Source organism: Fundulus heteroclitus, chromosome 6 (genome assembly GCF_011125445.2).
Source record: "Fundulus heteroclitus isolate FHET01 chromosome 6, MU-UCD_Fhet_4.1, whole genome shotgun sequence".
In the NCBI taxonomy this organism is placed as follows: domain Eukaryota; kingdom Metazoa; phylum Chordata; class Actinopteri; order Cyprinodontiformes; family Fundulidae; genus Fundulus; species Fundulus heteroclitus.
The window spans coordinates 17573078-17594496 of NC_046366.1; the positions used below are offsets into that span (position 1 = coordinate 17573078).

The 21419-nt window shown below is 41.2% G+C and overlaps 2 protein-coding genes across 4 annotated transcripts; one reads left to right on the forward strand and one right to left on the reverse strand.

Annotated features, from left to right (window-relative positions):
* Positions 1-843: 843 nt before the first annotated feature.
* On the reverse strand, positions 844-14287 carry ss18 (SS18 subunit of BAF chromatin remodeling complex). 3 transcript variants are annotated; one of them, XM_036138221.1, is made up of 11 exons: positions 14111-14286; positions 13499-13575; positions 13330-13414; positions 12344-12500; positions 11367-11597; positions 10073-10243; positions 9624-9701; positions 7352-7474; positions 4294-4424; positions 3797-3859; positions 844-2387 (listed from the first exon to the last, which is right to left on the reverse strand). In XM_036138221.1, the coding sequence occupies exons 1-10, from the start codon at positions 14174-14176 to the stop codon at positions 3842-3844; spliced, it is 1137 nt and encodes a 378-aa protein (XP_035994114.1). In that variant the 5' UTR covers positions 14177-14286; the 3' UTR covers positions 844-2387; positions 3797-3841. The 3 variants fall into 3 exon arrangements, with proteins under 3 accessions (XP_035994114.1, XP_035994113.1, XP_035994115.1); XM_036138220.1 differs by lacking the exon at positions 3797-3859; XM_036138222.1 differs by lacking the exons at positions 3797-3859; positions 9624-9701 and having other exon boundaries at positions 2361-2387; positions 14111-14287.
* Positions 14288-15907: 1620 nt separating this feature from the next.
* Positions 15908-20519, forward strand: psma8 (proteasome 20S subunit alpha 8). Its single transcript, XM_012875357.3, has 7 exons — positions 15908-16125; positions 17783-17909; positions 18066-18190; positions 18359-18481; positions 18598-18717; positions 19782-19844; positions 19938-20519. Exons 1-7 carry the CDS (start codon positions 16024-16026, stop codon positions 20031-20033), a joined length of 756 nt encoding a protein of 251 aa, XP_012730811.1. The 5' UTR covers positions 15908-16023; the 3' UTR covers positions 20034-20519.
* Positions 20520-21419: the final 900 nt, after the last annotated feature.

A 21419-nucleotide genomic window follows, 5' to 3' on the forward strand; every position in this document is an offset into this window, starting at 1 on the left:
TGAGGCGATAACACTTTTAAAAAGTTGGGCAATTTCCACTGATACAAGGCCTTTCAAAAAAAAGTCAAATCTTCTTAAAAGGGAAAATATAAAGGTGCAACATTTTTTTTTAAATCTTTTATCAGCCATATTTTTGCTTTCAAGTTAATAGTAAATAAGACAACAAATGTTTTACCAAAGGGCAGGCTTGGGTGCACCCATTTATTTCACTTAGTAAAGTAAAGCAAGAGTGAGCCCAGATTAATCCTGTTCTTGTTGCTGAAAAGAGACACAAAACAGTTTAGGACATCATTTGCCGGGCAAACCTGCAACAGTATTTTTATGTTTCAAATCTAAAATGATTTTTAGATTCCTTTTCATGCTTGTTTCATTAAAGTATGTTGTGTGTTTAGTTTGTCGAGCAGGCAATAAAAAAAAAAAAAAAAAAAAAAAGAGGGTTTTGCTATTTTGATTAAAAAGAAGGGTTTAATTTTGTGGCCCCCAAATACTTTCTACGTGACATTATTGGCCCTAAGGCAAAAAGTTTGGACACCCCTGCTGTATTTAGACTGAGATTAAAATACACACAGGTAGAAGTAGTTCATGAAGCCGATTGTTTGCTCAGGGTGTCACAGTAAAGGGGGTTGAAAACATACGCACGACAAACCAGATTAATTTTTTTTTTTGTAAAGAAAATGTCATAGTGCCTTTCACTTCACAGTCAAAATAAAATAAATACATTTGTTGTTGCAATTAGACAGAATGCTTCAGAGTTCAAGACTTGCAGACGCTGTCGCAAAGCAGGAATGCACGAGGTTATGCACTACAAACTCCACACAGAAAAAAAAAGTAAATAAAAAGATGTTAAAGATTCTTCCAATTTATTAGAACGAACGGTTCACATTGCCAAGACACGTTATGTGACCTCCACTTGAATGGGGTGCAGAATGAAAAATATTAAAACAGCCATATAAACAATACCAGAGGACAGTCGGCTCCTCGTCTTTACACTGCTGTACATATGGGGGGGTCAATAAAATATGCACCATAATACAGATATCAAGCCAGTGATATAAAAAAAACTGCACAACCAGTCTTTACTGTGTTCAAGGAATCCACTTCAGGACATTATTTTCACATATTATGTTACATATTTGACAGTAACAATATTAATTATTCACACAAAACACTACTCGAATGACATCAACTCAGACGTTTCTTCAAAAAAAAGAAAAAGAAAGAACAAAAAAAAAACAGGGGAGGGGGTGCTTGTTGGACTAATCGTATAAAATAAATCATGTTTGGGCTTTTCCCGTTTACCACTTTGCAGACGAGCTATCGCTGCCGTCTGAAAATAGAAATAAAAACCTCCAGAGGTTAACTTACAATCTGCTACATACAGTATCACCTCTCTGAGAACAACTGGTAAAGAACAAGGCCTTACTTTGTCAGCTATACGAACAAACAGAAGGAAAAAAAAATAAAAAATAAAGCGCCGCTTGACACTTGCGCTGCCCGTATCGGCTTTTGTTGTTAAGGAAATTTTGTGCATGGCATTTTTCATAAAATATTTATCTATACAGGGTCCATGTCACGTGCGTGTGAGCGGCAGACCCCATTTATTAGCCGTACTATTTAACGACAAAAAAAAGAAAGAAAACTGTATGGGGTTCACTGTTGTTAAAGAGCATCTTAGAAAATACAGACACGTACGCCTCTCAAAATAAACGACACAGGCTTAGTACTAGTTTTCAACGTTTTATACAAAGTTAGCTTGATCTAAAAAGCACAAAATAACAGTTTTGTTTCGTTTTACATGATCACACGCGCGCGCACGCACACACACAGACACACAGACGACGAGACGTGTACCGCTGGCCTAGCTGGAAGTTCGCCCGGTGCATCTGCATCATTTTCGTCTTAAAGTCCCCCCGAACAAGTCCCCGCTGCAGGCGTTATTGCTTCTTGTGATTAGGGAGCTGAAGGGCAGGGAACTGATGCAGCCCGACACACTGAAAATTTGACATTTGACTTTTCTCGTCACGTTCCTCACTCCTCAACGCTAAAGGATAAGGCAGTTCCATTCTTTTTTTTGTTGTTGTTGTTTGTTTTTTTTAAGGCATTGCCGCATTGAGACGCTGGAGCAAGGTCGCCGACTTTGCCATCGTCAGTCAGGCCAATGTGCACGATCGACAGGGATACATTTTTGCTGGAGAGCGTAAATGGCCCAAAGACGGGAAAACGTATCTTGTACTGATAAGCGCGTTTGTGTCCGGGGTGGATCTGAGCTGAAACCGTCATTATGGTCTGCTTTAGCAGCTGACCAGAGGTCAAAGCTCAGAGATCAGAGAGGAGTTGTGTAGGTAAACTGTGACCATTTCTCATTGCTGGTAATTTCCATACTGGCCCTGTAGGGTGAAATATGACAGACACAAGTTACTGAGCTTTAACACGACTCTCAGCAAGGTGCAAAACATCTCAGGCTTCAATAAACAGCAACATGAATAATGCCTGTCTGCACTGGCTGGTATTGACCAGCAGGTGGCAGCATGACATCACAATTTTCAAAGTCAGGTTTGGGCACAAATATTACTTCTTAAAATATGGGAGAGCTACTTTTAAATTAGACAAACTCTGTGTAAAAACAGTTCTATTTAATGCATTCCTAGACAGGGGTCGAAATATCTGTTTGGCATTAATGGAAACTATGAATTTAAAGTTTGATATAACTGCTACTATTAGGGGTGTAACAGCACACAAACCTCACGGCTCTGGAACGACCCTCAGTTTGGAGCCTTAAAAGGGAAAATGGCTTATCTTTCTCCAGAGCTTAAAAAAAAAAAGAGGGTAAAATGCATTAAAAAAAGGCTAAAGACGTTTTTCTTTATGTTGACTGGAACATAAAACAATCAAAATATTCCAGCCAAGGATATAGCACAATTATTGCCAGCCTTGATAAAACGTATTTTAGCTTTAACGTCTCAGCAGAATACGGCCCAGATTTTAGGACCAGGTGTAAATGGTCCTGCTCAGTGAAGTCTGCCTCTGTATAAACCAGACAAGCAGCATGTTTATATATTGGTTAACGCGCCAAAATAACGACGCCGGGTCGTGGGCCCCATCTCCCCCTTCCGACAATCCCGATAACGCCCCGATTATCGGCGTGGCTCTAAACAAAACACGAGATATTCCTGCCGTGTGTGGCGCGTTAAGAGCGATCTCACCCGCTCAGAAGGACGTCGAGATCGCTCCGATCTCAAATCAACATGTTGGACAGCCTTGAACCGCAAACCTGTTATATCTATGTTTTTTTTTTTTTAAATCCTCTCATGTTTTGAAAATCCGCCGACAATTTTAAAATCTTACTAATGCATAACAAGTTGTAGCACCTTATGTAGGGCAGCAGGTTATCTGTGACTGAATAAACTTGTTTTTTTAGTTTAAGAAGAGCAGAACTACTGTATGAGAAATAGGTTTCTGTAAAGTTTGGGACCGTCGCATGTACCGCTACACCCCTATGAAAAACAGTTTGATCAATTAATTATTGCAAATTAAAAGTAGATTAAAGGACACGGTCTTTGGTTGCAGACCCGTGCATGCTGTTTTCTGGACCTCATTACTTACAGTTCGACCCCTGGTGGATAACAAAATAAGTGTAAACAAAAATTCAAATAAAAAAAAGGAAGGGTGGGGGGGGGGATAGCTACAAAGAAAGACTGAAAGGGATAGAGGAGAGGCAGAAGAAACATAAATGCAAATTAAAGCTAGGTGGTCAAGTGTCTAGATTTAACGTTGAGGTCTTCACAGCAACCATTACCTTTGCTTCTTATAGAGCTAGTCAGGGGTTCAAATCCCCGCTTCTTTATTTCCTCATGTGCCCCTAAATGTTCAAAGATAAAGATATCAAAGTGCAGCTGTGGTCCCCACACAAGACCACAGGTAATACAGGGCAGCAAATCGATCCCTCTTCAAAACACTGACGCAGTCTGCATCAGGTGCAAGGACGAATCCTCGTTAAAGCCCTCATTATGACACTGAAATAGGATTCCACAAAAGCCACAATACATAAGCAAGACTGAGAATAAAGAGTTAAAAAAAAAAAAAGACACTAACACATAACTTCCTCTGGGAAGAACACATTTAACCGGCAAAAATGAAAAACGGCATGCAAAAAAAAACAACACACTACCCAATAATGCGTTCTAACTTCATCGGTATTCTAACTTCATTGGCATTAACATTAAGAAGGAAAAGGACTTCTCATGATGTACAAACTTAGTCTGTGTGCCCGTCGAGTCCCCTGGCTATACTCACCTGGTCATAAGTGTACGGGCGCGGCTGCTGGCCCTGCGGGGGCCCGGGCTGAGGGGGACGGTACCCGCCGTACTGCTGCCCCTGGCCCTGCGGGTAGTTGGGATACTGTCCCGGGCCGCTCTGTGAGGGACCTGAAGCAGATGTTCAGAATAAACAGGAAGTAAATTACTCTTATTAAATAATCGGGGGGGGGGGGGGGGGGGGACAAAACTATGCTTAAACTCCTTTAGGCGAATGAAAACCCAGCAAAAGCAACGGCGACACAAATGTTTGATTCTTGACACCATACAGACGCCGCCACTCTCAGTTATGTTCAAATGGAGGACAGAGTTGTCTGAGCTGTGTCGTCAAAGTAAAATATGGACGCCATATCTCTCGTTTTCGACCAAATATGGACGCCAGTAAACCTTTAGTCAGTTGTAAATAATTTTAGAAATACTGCACGATATTTTAAATCCGCATCCCAACGGCAGTACAGGTGTGTTCAATGTCGCCCCCTGCAGATGACTGCCTGGATGCAAACATTGGGACGATACGCTCCTTTTTAGCCTCCGGCTTTCAGGCTCTGTGTATCTATAACACATTTAGCTACCGTATTTTTCGGACCATACGGCACACTTATGATTAACGTTGTGCTTATTCACCGATTTTATCTGGCACAATGCGCTCAAAGATCTGCTAAAATGTGTAAGCACGACTTTGGTGAGCAACGATGCCGCTCCGCTCGACGAATATTCAGAGCATTACGGTACGCTGTGTCACTTCCTGATTGGACCCCTGAGCTGTCTAAAAGACTGCCTGACTGTAATGTCTAAACTAGAAGTGCATTCATGTAAGGCAGCCCGCGCCTGGAGTTCATGCTAGCAACAATAAACCTAGTAAATTAATTTAATAGAAAAGTTAAGTTTATTTTGGCCTTATGTTAGAAACGGGGCAGTGTAGTCAAACTACTCTGTCCTCCGACAGAGACTGATAGCTCTCCCTCTCAGGAGAGAACTGTGTAAGGTGCCCAGATTTCATTTCTCTAATAAAAACTGAGGACGTCTCTGATTTAGTTAAGTGCAGAATCTCTGCTTGCAGGTTGGTTGGTTTGGACTGAACTACAAAGCCTAAGAGGCAGTGAAGGCGCATTCGGCAAAGCTCTTCTACATCGGGACAGCAGCAGGACCGGAAAAATACCTCTTGTTGCACTAAACTTTTTTTAGTCCATCATGATGCACTGAAATCAGAGACATTTCCGGCGGGGACAGAGTGATATTACACACTTGGGAAGAATATGTGATGCGCCTTATAATCCGGTGCGTCTTATGGTCCAAAAATACAGTATTTTAATGGACCCAAACTTCCCTTAATAACCACACCAGGTGTATTCCTTTAGGGACTGAGATGCTAAAACCCACGGAGGGTGTTTGAGACAATATGCAACCATAACGAAGGAAAAATAGCAATCATTATGGTCGACTTTGCTTTCAGCAGTTGCGCCGCTACTGAATGTCTTCCTGAACTCGAGCAGCCCCAGATTCATCCGTGTCCGTATTTTAAACCCATTTGTTTAGGTTGCCTCTCTAATGCCCGACCCTGTAATGAACCAGCGAGTCAGGCAGTGGTCCACTAATGCAGGAAGACATGAATGAGATTCTGCTGGTCTTCATTAGGAGGAGCAAGATTCATTTAAAAGAAGAAGAAGAAGAAAAAAAAAAAATCATCTCATCAGCCTCTGCACACCGCAACCAGCTCTGGAACTGCTGTGAAGGACTGAGGGTTGAAGTCAAATGAGGCCCACGCAGCATCGTTAGGCGCTCGTAATGCCGTATGCTGTTTTGTATAACCTTGTGGGGGCCTTCGAGAGCAGGCGTGTGTATGTGCCAGATGAATCTCACCTCACAGCCTCTGCTTCTGTGCTAGCTCATTACTAAAATGAGCTTTGGCTAAGATGCAGGCCAAATGGTGGAAGGTTCCAGAAAAAAAAAAAAAAAAAAAAAAAAAGTCATGAGGAAACATGCCTCGAGAGATTCAAGAACTAAACTTTAACTGCAACGTTTCCAAAAACGGCAAAATGGACTTAATTGTTGAAGAACTGATTATTATGATAAACTAGGAGGGCGTCACGGGTCGACCGATGACAGATGGTGGAAAGCTCAGCTTATTAAAAAAAAGATGCAAAGCCACAATAAATCAAGTAACTAAAAGCAAAACAAAACTTGCTTTCTGAAATGATAGCTTATGATTGTTGTAGAGAGAGATGCAACGTGGCATGGCTCCATGGTTAAGATGGTCGTGCCGCTGGAAACAGAGCCTCTGTCTCCATCCTCACACAGTTCAATTGTTGCGTCCCTATACGGCGCCAAACTCCAAAATGAATTCATTTGGATTTTTCTTTTCAACTCTTCCTTGTAAAAGGCAGATTCTCCCCCCTGAGCTGAGGACGTCTAGGGTTCCCATGAGCCTCTTGGCTGCTCCTCTGCGTGACGCTGACCCTGCCAGACCCGACGGTTTAGGGCGGACAAGCCGTGCCTGGCTAGGCTTGGAGTCTCCTCATTTCCAGATGGTGGATTGAGCAGCGCTCCACAACATAATCCGAGCTCGGGATATTGTTTTCCCAACATTACTCAGCTTTAAACTCCTCAGTAACATTATCCCTGACCTGGCTGCTGTGTTGCTTAGGAGATATTACAAATCCCCCCCCAACAATTTTCACTTTTTTTCACGCAAAAAGCTGCTAAAACACACAAACGTTTGTGGTTGCAGGGGTCAAAATATGAATAGGTGAAGTAAAGTTGTAAGGAATTAAATACAACAGTATAAAAACTGAGCATATGACTGCTAGTAGGCGTGTATTTCTATTGGTTGTTGCTTTTAGCTCTCTTATTTTCTAAGAGCAATTCATTAGATTAGAGCCTAAAAGAAAAGCGAATGTGATGTAGAATACAGATTGTATTCCCTTTGATGGAAAACTTGAGAAAAAAAACAGTCGAGGGAGTGAAACGTCACAAAACAGAAGCGACAGTGCCCCCTAGAGGACGAATCAGTCCACCAAAGGCAAAGATGTGCAACTCACCGTAACCCTGCTGCTGAGGCGGGTAGCCCTGTTGACCCGGGTACTGCTGCTGGGGAGGGTAGCCCTGCTGCTGCGGGGGGCCTTGCTGGTACGCCTCCTGCTGCTGGCCGTACTGCGCGTTACCTTCAGGGAGGACGAGCACGCGTGGTTACAGACATGTGGAGAAGCGCAGAGGTGTTGCAAAAGTAGCGGAAATTTAAGCAATCGTCAAAAGTCGGCAAATGAGCTCAAGTCACCCGTGTTATATGAAAAAGTGGTGTCTTTGTGTGACTGTATAGATTACCTTACCACTGCTACGGCGCGAAATACAGCTAAACTAGATTTTAACATGTCCTGTAAAAAAAATAAAAATAAAATAAACTGAGACAAATGTGCCGTTAGTTTGGGACAGCCTAGATGATTTAATCTCGTTGGGCCATGGATGCATTTAAAGGCAACGGCTCAAATCGGCCTCTCCTTCTGGCGTCTGTCCCTTAAAGATGAGCTTCTGTGAGAAATGCCTCGGCCCAACACTGCAAAAAGGGAACTAAAAGTAAGCAAGGTTTTCTTAGAATTTGCATATTTTCCCTTGATTTGAGCTGCTAAATAAGACTATTTGCCAGTGGAATGAGTATTTTTACCCCTAAAATAAGATAATTAGATATCATGCACTTGAAATAAGATGATGGCGATGAAATATTCTTGTTTTAAGTGCAAAACTCTTATTCTATTGGCAAATAGTCTTATTTAGCTGCTCAAATCAAGGGAAAATACACTAACTTCAAGAAAATTTTACATACTTTTAGTTCTCCTTTTGCAGTGCAATAAGAGTAAGGAGAGCTCGGAACGGCGAAGGCTGACGGTGGGAGAAAGTTAACAAATGGCCGCCCGGGTGGATAGAGCCCGTTATTCAGAATCAAAACGAAACAGAAAGAGAAATTTTGGAAATTTCATTTTCCAGAGGTCTGCTGAGGCTAAAACTGAAGTGTTCGGCCGTAATCAAATTTTGTTACAGTACGGAGAAAATACGGAGGAAGCCGAGCGAGCCTGAGGACATCGTCCCAACCGCGGAGGGACTGGTGCGCTTAAAAAAATAAAAAAATAAAGGGAAAACAGACTATGTGGAATAACCGGAGCAACATCTCCAGACGCCAGGACAGGAGGATCAACTTGGGCACCAACGGCTCTTCCAAATGCACTGCAAAAATGGAACTAAAAATAAGTAAAAATGTCTTGAAATTAGTGTATTTTTCCTTGATTTGAGCAGGTAGATAACACTATTTGCCAATAGAATGATATTTTTGCACTTAAAACAGGAACAATTCATCTCTAAAATAACATAATTAGACATCCTGCACTTGAAATAGGACGATGGAGATGAATTGTTCCTATTTTAAGTTCAAAAATCTTATTCCATTGGCAAATAGTCTTATTTACCTGCTCTAATCAAGGAAAAATACAATGATTTCAAGACTTTTAGTTCTGTTTTTGCAGTGTGCACCAAGTGAGCTGAAAGGTGGCTTAGGGACAACAAAAATCACGTCACTCCGTCTTCACAGTCCCACGAAAGCGGATGGGAAGAAGAAGAAATGACGGCCGCCTACGAACCCTCTGGACTACATGGGCTTTGTCAGGAGGAGTGGGCCAAACTTCCAGCAAACTAGACCGAGAAGCTCGTTGAAGGAAGCCCAAAATGTCTGTCCCCGAGTCCTGACGGCTAAAAGGCAATTCTTCAAACCAGTGAGGACACGTGCGTCATGTCCTAATCTGGGGAAAGAGCAGCTGACTAATTTCAAAAAGCTCATTCTGGCATCCGGCGACAGAATCGACGTCATTCTTACCTAAAAACAGAAAAGCGTAGTCGGACCGACTCGGTGACATTTAGGAAGTTGTGTTTTTTTTTTAAGTGAGCAAAACAGCCATTTTAAAAGAGAGTGAAACGTACGTTTAAAAAGGGTTAAAAAAAAAGGAGAACAGGATTGGTCAGTAGAGGAGGGAAAACAACACCAAGAAGAGTAAATGTTAAAACAGAGGACAAAGAGGAAGATGTTTCAGAAGCACTTTTTAATCTCCTGAGCGTGATCGCTGGCAGCGTCATTAACAACCCTTCACCCAACCGGCCGGAGAACAGCTTCAGCATTAGCTGGCGGCTTGTAAGCCTCCTGCGCTGCTCTCCTGCACGTGCGCCTGGTTACCTAGAACGTTTTTTTTGTTTTTTGTTTTTTTTTTACCAACTCTTGCTCTTTGTCGGTTCAGCGAACATCTTCTCCAAGCGACTGGAGGGTTCTCCTACCTTCTGAGGCTCCCTGTCCTGCGTGACTGTACTGGTCCCCATAGTAGTCTTCCTGCCCTGGGTACTGCTGGGGGGGTCCTACATACAACATACACACAGGTAGATTCAAGGTGTTGTTGAATGGCTTGTGTAAAGGTGGGGGTGTGGGTGGGGTGGGGGGGAGGAGGAGGAGGAGGGGAGAGTAAAGAGGGATGGGTTCTTGTTCTTGCCGGAGAACTCTTGTGTTGGCTGCTTCCTCGTTTTTGTCAAAAAGGCTAAAAGCTTCTTTTTTTCTGTTTTTCTTTAAGTTACACCCATTTCTCATCAAGCTTTCTGAACTACAGGGGGATGAGTAGAAGAAACCGAGTGGAACAGTAGCAAGAAGTATAGGAGGAGAGGGGTTATGGAGAGGAGAGAGAGAGCGACGCTCACAACCTGCACACCCGGGGAACGGACTCAGAGCGGCGTACCTTGCTGCGGGGGTCTGTAGGGCGGCATCGGCCTCTGCCCCATCACATGGTTCCCTTGGTTGACCTGGCCCATCATGCCCATGGGGTTCTGCTGTCCTTGGTAGTGCTGCCCGCCGCCGCCAGGGGGCATGTTGTACTGCTGCGACGGAGGCTGCTGATGCATCATGGGGCCTGTGGTGCACAGGCAACGCGTGAGGCGGTCGCCGCTTTACATCGAAAAAAAAAGGGCCACATTGCTCTTCCAACTTTTACGGTTTGTCACGTTCAAAGGAGAAGAACACGTTGTTTTCAGAGCGTTTAACGATGAAATGCCTGGCAGGTGTATTGTGCTGTAATGTTTCGACCAGCTCACTCCTTGTATCGATGTTTGAAAACTCCATCAACTGGCCGTCCTGTCGGAATGATTATGTTTCTATTTTCTCCTCTGTTCCACGAGAGAATCAATATCAATAAATTTAAAAAAATATCATGAACCACAGTAACTTTGTGCAGATCAGAGATAAAAAAAACAAAAAAAAACACTACTGGCGTCCCACAGAGGCCTATTTGAAATGGGTGTTTTTCAAGAGCAGCATTTCTGTTTGAGGCGTTATAATTATTGTCAATGCCGTCGCAGCCACACGTCGTTACCCAAAAACAAGACCAGTGTTATCACAACAGTACCAAAAAATATCAGGAGAAATATTAAGTTCATGTCGCAGACCCTTTATGTTCAATAACGTTCCCTAGCAAAGCCCCGAACCCACAGAACAGCTTTACACTGAGGATAAACTCCACCCAGGCGGATTCTAGTTTCCACTTAAAGGTAAGAGTGGAAGACTTTTCCAGAAATGTAGATAAGAAACACCTACGGCCCTTTTTCAATAAATGCACAAAACCATTCCACCTGCTCTCCTTCTCCTCAGGGGGGAAATCGCCTGAAAGAATCTCCTGAGGCCTTCCTCTTCTTCTCTTAAACTTTTAAGACTGTTTGCTTCTTGCGGGTCTCAACCATTCGCTCTGAGCCGATTGAGGGAAGCCACACCTGGATGCCCGCCTACCGACGGCTGGTTTCAGCCAATCACGGCACCAAATGAAATCTGCGTACCAATAGAGCTGGCCTATCGTTAAAAATCCCAACAAAACCCCTTCAGGCTCAGGGCTCCGACGTAACAAACTGTGAAGAAGTTCAAGGGGCATGAAGACTTCTGCTAGGCGTTGTATGCATCTCACAGCAAACACGAGTCGGGGGTGATAAAACCGCTCGAAAGCAACACGGCCAAAAGGGGAAAACGTGGGAAACGCGTCCTTTTACCTTGATTGGGCTGCATGTTCATGTTTGGCCGAGGCCCGTAGCTTCCCATCGGCTGGCCCTGGGTCATGTTCATCTGACTCTGAGCCGGCATGCCCTGCGAGGAGGGGACTGCGTGATTGTAAACGCCCATGGAGCCGTGGCTGCTGGGCGGCATGTTCATGGAGCCGCTGGGCATGTTGGGAGGCTGGTTGGGACCTGGACCCGGGCCTTGCATGGGCATGTGATTGGGCCCTGGAAAACAGAACAAAAAAAAATAAAAAAAAATGACCCCGATACGATATTTAACCCCAGCCTTTTTGGTGCAATGGGTTATGCAAATCATTACCTTAAACAAAAGTTGCATTTTAAATGACAAATTTCCCTTTTTTTTATATTAACTGTGATAGATAAATGCAGGTATGTTTGACATTTTAATGCAAAGAAGAGACCACTTCAGGTTTTTGGCGTCCATCAGCCTAACCTAACATTACTCTGCAAAATGAGGCTGTGAAAAAAAGGATTCTGGTAGATTAAACTTGTTTTCATTCCAACCGCTGTGATATCGTACGCCAACTTATTCTAAAAAGCTTTTACATAAAACACTTTGACAAGGCAGGGTTTCTTTTTCCTGTCACAGATCATCAACGATCCAGATTCTGGCGATAACGTGTTCTGCGTTTTAATAACTTCATGGGTGTCACACAGCTCAGATGGTTATGAGGGGTGACAAGCCCCCACATAGCAGGGGCAGAAACTATGCGCCTATAAAGTGCTGCGCTTCGACTGAAAATCCAAAAAAAAAAGAAGGATCAAAAAGAAGAGATCACATCATAGACCACCGCTGCAGCCCAAACGGGTGACATCATCCTTCAGCAGAACAACCTCCCTCATAATGCCGCGGTGGTGTTGCCAGGCAACTCGGGGGTGAGACAGAAACCGTGGCCGGAGAATAAAAGAGAGAGAGGAGGGAGAGGGGGGTGCGGAGACGGGCTCCTTACCAGGCATCTGTCCGTTCATCTGGTTCTGCATATGGGGGGCTGGAGGGCCACCGCTCACCATGCCCTCGGAGGGCATGTTGTGACCGTGAGGGGGCTGGGGAGAGGGTCCGCTCTGGTTCATGCCACCGGGGCCCATGGGCATGTTTTGAGTGGGTGGCTGTGGGTGAAAATTGCAAACACACACATCAGCTGTCAGAAAAAAAAAAAATTAAGAATGATAATCAGACCTGTGGAGGAAATGTAAAAAAATCTTTTCTTTTTCACTAATTTATTATTTGTATGTATAATTGATGGATGTAAACCATCAATTATGTCCCCCCCCCCCCCAAGTATTTAAGATGTATGACTTAAAATACTTCCCTATATAAATATGAGACAATACACATTAATGGCAACATTAATACATTGGCCTAATATCCATTTTAAATGAACATGTTTGTCCTGCAAGTGGCTATATTACAGATTACAAAAGCTATATTACAGTATTGGTACTTAAAATCTATAAGGATTCAACACCTACAAAACAATAATTTTGAAGAATGAAGAAAAAATAATAGAAGAAAAGAGACAACACTGAAATAGTTTAGGCCATAATCTTAAATTTTTTGCACAAGTCAAGATGGAAACACATTAAACTCCCCCCTTCCTTAACTTTTTTTTTTTATATAATATTGACGTCACTTTTGAACCAAAATAAATAAATAAAAAAATCCCAGATGGGCTCTCGGTGAAAAACCTGACATTTTATAATACAACAGCAGCAGGATGTTTCTAGTTAAAAGAAAAAACAAACAAAAAAAAGAATAAATGAATATGTCACTTGCATTTAAAAATGAAATCACAAAGCGCACTAAATAACATTTAAAAGTGTGATCGAATGACAAGCTGCCTAGAAGTGAGATGGAGGAAGTTCAGAGTGTGACATTAAGTCCATATGACAACATTAGGGCCTGTAAATAGTCGCCCTGAAAACAATGAATACTCACAGCGGGGAGGAGAGACTGCACGTTCTGGTTGGAGTCCGCTATCGTGGCCAGATACACTAAATTTCTGTGCAGCATCTGCTGATAACTGGAAGATGAAGATGAATTAATACTTCACGTTTAATTAACTGAACCATACAGGGGGAGGGAGAGAGAGAGAGACCAAACTTACTGTGAACACTCTGCTGTTTTGCCTTTACTCTGGAAGTCCATTATGCACTGGATCAGCTGGTTGTTTTCATCAAGTAGCTGCAAGTGCAAACGACTTTTACGTTACTTCCCATTAATGTTATAAGACCAAATGCATCGACAAAACTGTACAGCCTGGCCTCGTTACGTGTGCGCTTTTCCTGTTCGTTTAGTTGTAATCTGGAGATAAAGAGGTGTTTTGTTTTTTTAGTGTGTGTGTGAAATGTAAAGCGTGCGTTTCTAGCTAACAAAGACGTGTCTTGTGGGCTAGCTGTGCCTGGCTAACAAAACCAAAGGCCCTCATTCATCTAACGCTAAAAATCCCCCCATTAGCATGGCGAGCTAACTCCGGATCGCCCGCGTCCACACGGCGACCTGCTTCCAGGGAGTTTCGTATTCACCGCGCTTTGATCGTGGAACAGTGTTACCGATCTGCCCACAGCTGAGATTTGGATGGGCGCTCTGCTGCGCTGCCAATCTCTACAGCTAGCAGCAGCAGCAGCAGCAGCAGCGTCTCAAGCCTTAGCCTCCATAACGCTACGCGGGAAAACAAAACAAAACAAAACAAAAAACAAAAACAACACAGACGAGTTACCTTTTGTATTCCAGCGGGTGTGATATCACCCTTTCGCTGTCTGTGAGGTGCAAAAGCCACCGACATGGTGATGAAAAAAAATTGCAAACGAGCGCGAGCTACAGCATAAAAAGTCCCTCAAGTGGCTAGCACACAGGACCAATCGGTAAAACTCTGCCTCTCTCTCACACACAGCGCTCAGTGCGGCGCAGTTCCGTAATGCAGCGGTCCGTTTTAGGGGGGTGGGGGAATTCAAAAAAGCGTTTCTGTTTCCCATTCTTTGTTTTGACTACGCAATAATTGAAAATACATCTCGTTTGTCGTAGATACATTCTGCCATTCTAAATACTTATTTTCTTTGCGAACAATTAATTATTTTAGCTTAATATTAGTAGCTCCCCCCTTCACCGTTTAGTGGAACAGTCTGCAGCTACAGGAACAGGCAGAGAAACAAAAAGGGGAAACTGTTAAAACTTCACTGTACATACAGGAAAGTGTGATTTTTGTTTTGTTGAAGAAACAGTGGAGCACGTTATATTATTTTGTAGTAAATATCATATTGAGAGAAATGAATTGGTAAATAGATTACAAAACAGTAAATTAAAGTTAAACATAAAATATCTTTTAGATATGAACACCAAATCAGAGGGTTATTCTTTATTATTAAGATATCTTAAAAAGACTAATTTGATAAAACGGATTTAGTTATTTATTTAGTTATTTTTATTATTTATAGTAGTAGGATATTAGAGTAGGTCATCCCGATTCACACTCCATTTCAGTTGGTGGCGGTAATGCACCAAAAGTTGTTTGCCAACCGCCATAAAACAATAGAAGAAGAAGAAGAAGAAGAAACTTCACTATACATTATATATATATATATATATATATATATATATATATATATATATATATATATAAAGTTGATTATTTTCTGTATTTCCTTTCAAAAAGTGTAACATGTATATCCTAGTCATTAACCACATAGGATATATTTGTTTTAATTATGATGATTATAACTGGCAGCTAATGAAAACCCCAAATTTAGTTTCTCAGAAAATTTGAATTTGTTTGTTTATTTCTGAAGACCAATAATAACAAAAAAAAGGATTTTCAGAAATATTGGCCAACTGCAAAGTATGAAAAGTGTGAACACGTACAGAATATGGACAAGATATATTTATCACAAATATTCTCAAACAGTATGACAAACCACTCAATTTCTGAAGTTTATTTAATTATTGATTTATTAAGTAAACCATCTGCTATTATGTCAGGGATTGGTGACATCACTTGTCCTTCAGATTTTAACTATTTTACAACAACAACAACAACAACTACTACTACTACTACTACTACTACTACTACTACTACTACTAATAATAATAATAATAATAATAATAATAATAATAATAATAGTTAATAACGTTTAGAATGAAAAGCATCTACAGTCAATAGCATACCCAAAATAAAGAATGAGAAACAGAAATGTGTTTGAATGATGCTAATACTGACTTTTTAGTAGTAGTATTATCTTATTGGTGTTGTGGTAATTTCTAGTATAGCCTCGCTAAAATCACATAATGACCTGGAGACATATCCTTAGGTCCAGTAAAACAACTATATGAAATACTAGAGCTTTTGCAGGAGTCCACATAGACACATAACCTGACCTCATCAGAACTTTGACCAAAATACACAGCTTTCCCTACATTGTGATGAAAAAAATGCCACTTATAAAATGGCGGCGTCGCTGACGTACGATCAGGACACTCACGCGGATTTTACCATCTTTTGTATCCGCAGTTCATAGGTGCTGCGCATGCGCCGTTTCGACACTCGTCGTTCAACTAGAGGTGGTTGTTGCTAACTAGCTGAATCATTAGGTTGAGCTTTTCTCCTGTTTCGTCTCTTCCAGCTTGTCTTGCATCGCAATGGCGGCAAGATATGACAGAGCCATCACTGTCTTTTCCCCCGACGGTCATCTCTTTCAAGTAGAGTATGCACAAGAAGCTGTAAAGAAAGGCTCCACTGCGGTAAGTGTCCAAAGCTAACGTGGTTGGCGTCTGTTAGCCAACAGACTAGCCGCTAGCAAACACTCGCTACTTGTTCAGCAGTATAATTTATTCAAACTTTCTGTTAGAGTCAGGACTTTTGCTGTGACCAAATGTTTTTTTTTTCTTTTTGGACTGTGGATCTTTTATTTAATTCAGTGGAGTCGATGCTCATGAAGATGAAAATCACCAGCGCTAGCGATTTGTCGCTGTGTCACTCTCGCAGTACTTTCGGTTTTGATGGGTTTGTCTTTCATCTAAAGTACAACGGTTCAGAATAGTATATGCATGTTTTTTTTTTTTTTTTTTTTGTATACAGCATATATCATTAAACATATTCTGTGGTGGAAGAGGAATTGGTGATTCTTTTTTGTTTTAAAATCCAAATTGACCAAAATCTATCGTCACAGTTTGCACAAAGTGTATATTCAATATATATATATATATATGATGTTTGTCATGCACCCAAAGTCTGCTTTTAATTGATTTATTAAACTTTGCTAAATACAGCAAACATTTTCCAGGAAAGAGTAACACAGAACCTGTTGCTATCGCTGCGTATAGAGTAAGTTTCCACCTATTTACAGTCGTGTCCAAAGTAGTTTGTTAACTAAATGTCTTTCTTTTGATAAGGCAGATGTCCAGAAGGCTTGTTTTGGATCTACAGTGATTTAACCACAACTTTACTACAAAAACAATTGACTGTTCTGTTTGTTTAATCAATATATATATTGCATGATTAGTTTTTTTTGTTGAGCTGGGGGGAAAAAAATCCCATTACAGGCTTTTGTAGGTTTTGATTTTTTTATTATTATTATTGGGATTTTATCTTTTTTTTTGGCCCGTGAGTACTTTTGACTCAACAATTTTGGCCCACATGACAAAACATTTGGACACTCATGCTTTTTGTAGAGAAACCTTTGCAAAAATAACATGTTAGACTGTAATTGTATGGATGTAATATAAAGACTCGGCAATCAAACGTTAAGTGATCGGTTTCAGCCAACTTTATTTCCCCTGGGTTTTTTTAGATAATTTTTTGTTTTTATTACTTTCTTGCTTAAAAACTGAAATATCCCACTGTTTCTGGTCAAAAATGCATCATTCCACTGCATGCACTTTGATGGACTTCTTTAAGTTGAGTAAAGATAAGCACCTGAATTGGTAAATAAATAGAAATGCCCTTATAATTCCTTTGTGACGTGTTTAAAATTTAGTCCTCTGTGAAGGAACCTGCAGCACAGGAGAAAAGAAAACATAAAGCTTACAAATTTGGAAAGAAAATAATGGAGGGGGGGGGGCAGCCTCAAAAAGTTGCATCAATATTATCTGATGAAGGATATTTTATTTTTTAAATATCAAACCAAGTAATTTTTAACCATATAAACAGCCATGTGAAGTAGCTTTTTATCAGCGGAACCTTGGCACTCAGTCCAAATTTTATACATTAGCTGGTATCAAGTTTCGTTGTGACTTCCTCACTGAAATAAGCCCTCTCTCTTTTAAGCCAGTTAATAATGTGTTCTATGGATTTGCAGGCCACATGTAAGCTCATCAACCTTGAACACCTAGATATAAAATATTTGGTTTCGCTGAAATATTTAAGAATAAACTTCTGTTTTGTCTTTTTTGTGCTCAGGTTGGAATCAGAGGCAAAGACATCGTTGTTCTTGGTGTGGAGAAGAAATCTGTCGCAAAGTTGCAGGAAGAAAGGACTGTCCGCAAGATCTGTGCACTGGACGAGCATGTCTGCATGGCATTCGCAGGTACCTCAGAAACCTCTTTTTCTTTTTGTATGCATCCTTTTGCTTAATCAATAGATAACTGGCTGGAAATCTGTGCCGTATATAAATTACTACCTCTTAAATGTTCTGGACCATTTTCCTCGCTTTACTTGTATAATCTCTTTCTTTGTCTGGCAGGTCTGACGGCTGATGCCCGTATCGTGATAAACAGAGCTCGAGTTGAGTGCCAGAGCCACCGGCTAACAGTTGAAGATCCCGTCACAGTGGAATATATCACAAGATACATTGCAACACTGAAACAGGTGTTCTTCTTACGTTCTTGCTATTAGAATTTTGTTTACTGGTATTTATTTAAGCATCCATAGACTGAAAGAATGAGAGGGCAGCAACTGTGTCTGTTTGAACTTGTCTCCCACCTGACTATTTCATGGTTTTCTCATCGTCCAATCTTCTCCCATTTTGCTTTTTAGCGTTATACTCAAAGCAATGGACGCAGGCCGTTTGGAATCTCTGCCTTAATTGTCGGCTTCGACTACGATGGGACCCCAAGACTGTATCAGACCGACCCGTCGGGGACCTACCACGCCTGGAAGGTCAGCGAGTTTCTTTGTTCCTTACATCGTTCTCTGTGCTCGTTTGATGAGAACGGTGTCTGTCTGAGAACGATTACCGTTGATTTCTCTGTTCAACTTTGCGGGAAATTCTTCAGGCAAATGCGATCGGCCGCAGCGCAAAAACCGTAAGGGAGTTCCTGGAGAAGAATTACACAGACGAGGCCATCGCTGGGGACAACGAGGCCATCAAGTTGGCCATCAAAGCTTTGCTTGAGGTAAGGTCATATTAAAGCTCATATCAGCTTAGTTTTCTTTTTTACGCTTCCTGCCTGGCAGTGTAGCATTAAGAATTGATGTCTTAATGCCAAAGAGAGTCCAACAGATTTTACTTTCACTAGTAGAGCCTTACTGCTTTCACCACAGTGCTCCGCTTGATTCATTTATGCAAAAAGCTTTATTAGATTTTATGCTGGGACTATTTCATGTTCAATGGAAACAAAAACGGGAAGGTAAAAGAGATAAAAAAGGAAGAGAAAAGATGAGACAAAATGCTAAAGGAGAGAAAAGTTACAAACAGAGGAGCGGAAAAGGTGAGAGCAAGATAACATCCATGGAGTCTGCGTCTACACCTGCAGAGAGAGATATAAAAGAACACCAAAACCAGCCGATAAAATATGACAGGTACAAACAAGCAACATCCTGATAACATCACTGCAGAATATACCGTATTATTTAATACATGATGTATAAAGTGACAGCTAAAGCTAACTATGGTTTTCTGTAAAAGCTTTGCTGAGGTGAAGTGATATTAACGCTCATGTCAGCTTGTTTTACTTAGGAAGCATCATTTAATAAGCGTAAATATTGAAGAAGAAAAAATTGACATTTGCAGTGTTCTATGTAAGCTTTTCACTGAGCATTTCCTAAATAAAAAGGAATATGTGAAAACCTGAGATGTATACATTTATAAAAAATATATTTAAAGTGTCGGCCAACTACACTTTGCATATTGTTTCTATATTGCTATAATTTGATGGACTCTTAACTGCCTAGGTAAGATGCGTTCTCACCGAACACGATTGAGGCGGCCTGAACGAGTGATTTATATAATATCTATAATATCCATATGCAAAAGGCACCGTCAGGAGCGGTGAGGCGGCCCACGACCAATCAGGGACTGATTGTTGTTGTGACACACGGTGAAGGAGCGCAGCGGGGACAAAGCTTTTGTTCGATCAAAATGGAAGATAGAAAAATGGATGACAATTTTTAATTTTAACATCAAGTCTCTGTAAATCAGTTTTTGATTGATTGTGTATTGTGCCTTAATTAATCACAGGTTGTCCAGTCAGGAGGAAAGAACATCGAACTTGCTGTTATTAGACGAAATCAACCACTCAAGGTAAGCCATGAGGTTAATATATTGGATATTGTTAGTATTTTTTTTTAGCTTTTATATCGTGTAATTATTGTGTTTTCTGTTCATTTTATTTAGATCTTGGAATCCAAGGAAATTGAGACCCTGGTGGCTGAGATAGAGAAGGAAAAAGAAGAGGAGGCGGAGAAGAAAAAGCAGAAAAAATCCACCTAAAACCCTTGACATAATCTCGGGTTTATTGCACTTGGATTATGAAAGTATCTTTGGGTTCTAGATGTTAGTTTCAAAGAATTTACTCATTTCTTCCCTTGTACTGTGCTGAATCATAACTTGAGATCTGCAGATATTAAACAATTTCCAACATTTCTAGGCGATGCAAAGCCAGGCTGAAAGAAAACAAGTCGATATATTTTAGGCCGCCGAGATGTTGGAGATTGGATGCACCTATTGATACAAACTGGGTGTGTTTGTCCACAGCTAAGTGTTGCTGTGTCTGCTCACATGTTCTCAAGTTAGGATTTAAATCTAGTGCTCTGCTTTGGAGAATTGGAGAATTTCTTTACATATTTTTATTTCCAAGACTCAAAAATTGCTCAAATGTTTCAGATTCTCTGATGTTGAATGAGTTGTACATGACATTCAAAACCACAATGAAACCAAAATCTCAATAAAAGTGGATTTCTTTGTTTTTCAAAGTTATTCTTAAATGAGTGCGTTTGTTAAATTTTACCCAATGGATTGTGTAGAGGCGTCAGGCTGTGTAACATCACAAGTACGTGTAACAGCAGCTTGTTTTTTTAAAAGAGTTGGGGGAGACCTTTTAAAAAAAAAAAAAAAAGAATGCTCTTACCCATTATATTGATTACGCCACTACTGCAAGGCCGGCAGCGGGGTAAGGGGACAACTAACGGGTGTGCAGCGCGGGGATAAAGTGTTTTCCATCTATCAGCATTCTGTCACACAGAGCTGAAAATAGTGTCGGCTTCATAAAGCGCTCACCTTTCCCTCAGTCGTTTAAAACAAATTAGTGATGAGCAAACGAAGGGTATAAAGGTGGTGCAACAAGACAACCCCCCCACCACCCCATTCTCTTTTTTTCTTTTTTAAGCCCCTGCTTTTTTTTTTTTTTCCTCTCTTTTTTTTTTTATTTCACCCTAAATTCGCTTATCAAGCAACCACTGCTCTGAATTCTCAACGACACAATTATGGCCGGCGGTGTGGTTGGGCTGCTTAATGGGATCCTGGCCTCAGACCCCAGTGGGAACTTTCAGTGACTTTAATCTGGAGCCCTTTGAAAAGTTGTGCCGTGCTGCGCTCAAGAGCCCCGGGGGTTCCCTCTGACTCCTACCAAAGACATAATGGTGAATGCTAAAGTCCTTCATTTAGAGTCATCCCCCAGCCAGGATTTCTTGAGTCGGTGCCTTAACTACGACGGCTGCACTTGTCGTCTTGTTTGGGAGTTGTTGGAGGTCCGTTTTTTTTGTTTTGTTTTGTTTTTTTTATACTGATTAGAAAGATCAATCTGCCCTCTGATCAGTTCCCAACTGCGCTGTCATGAAGTCCAAGGACACAATAATTAGTTTGTGCAAATTTATCTCA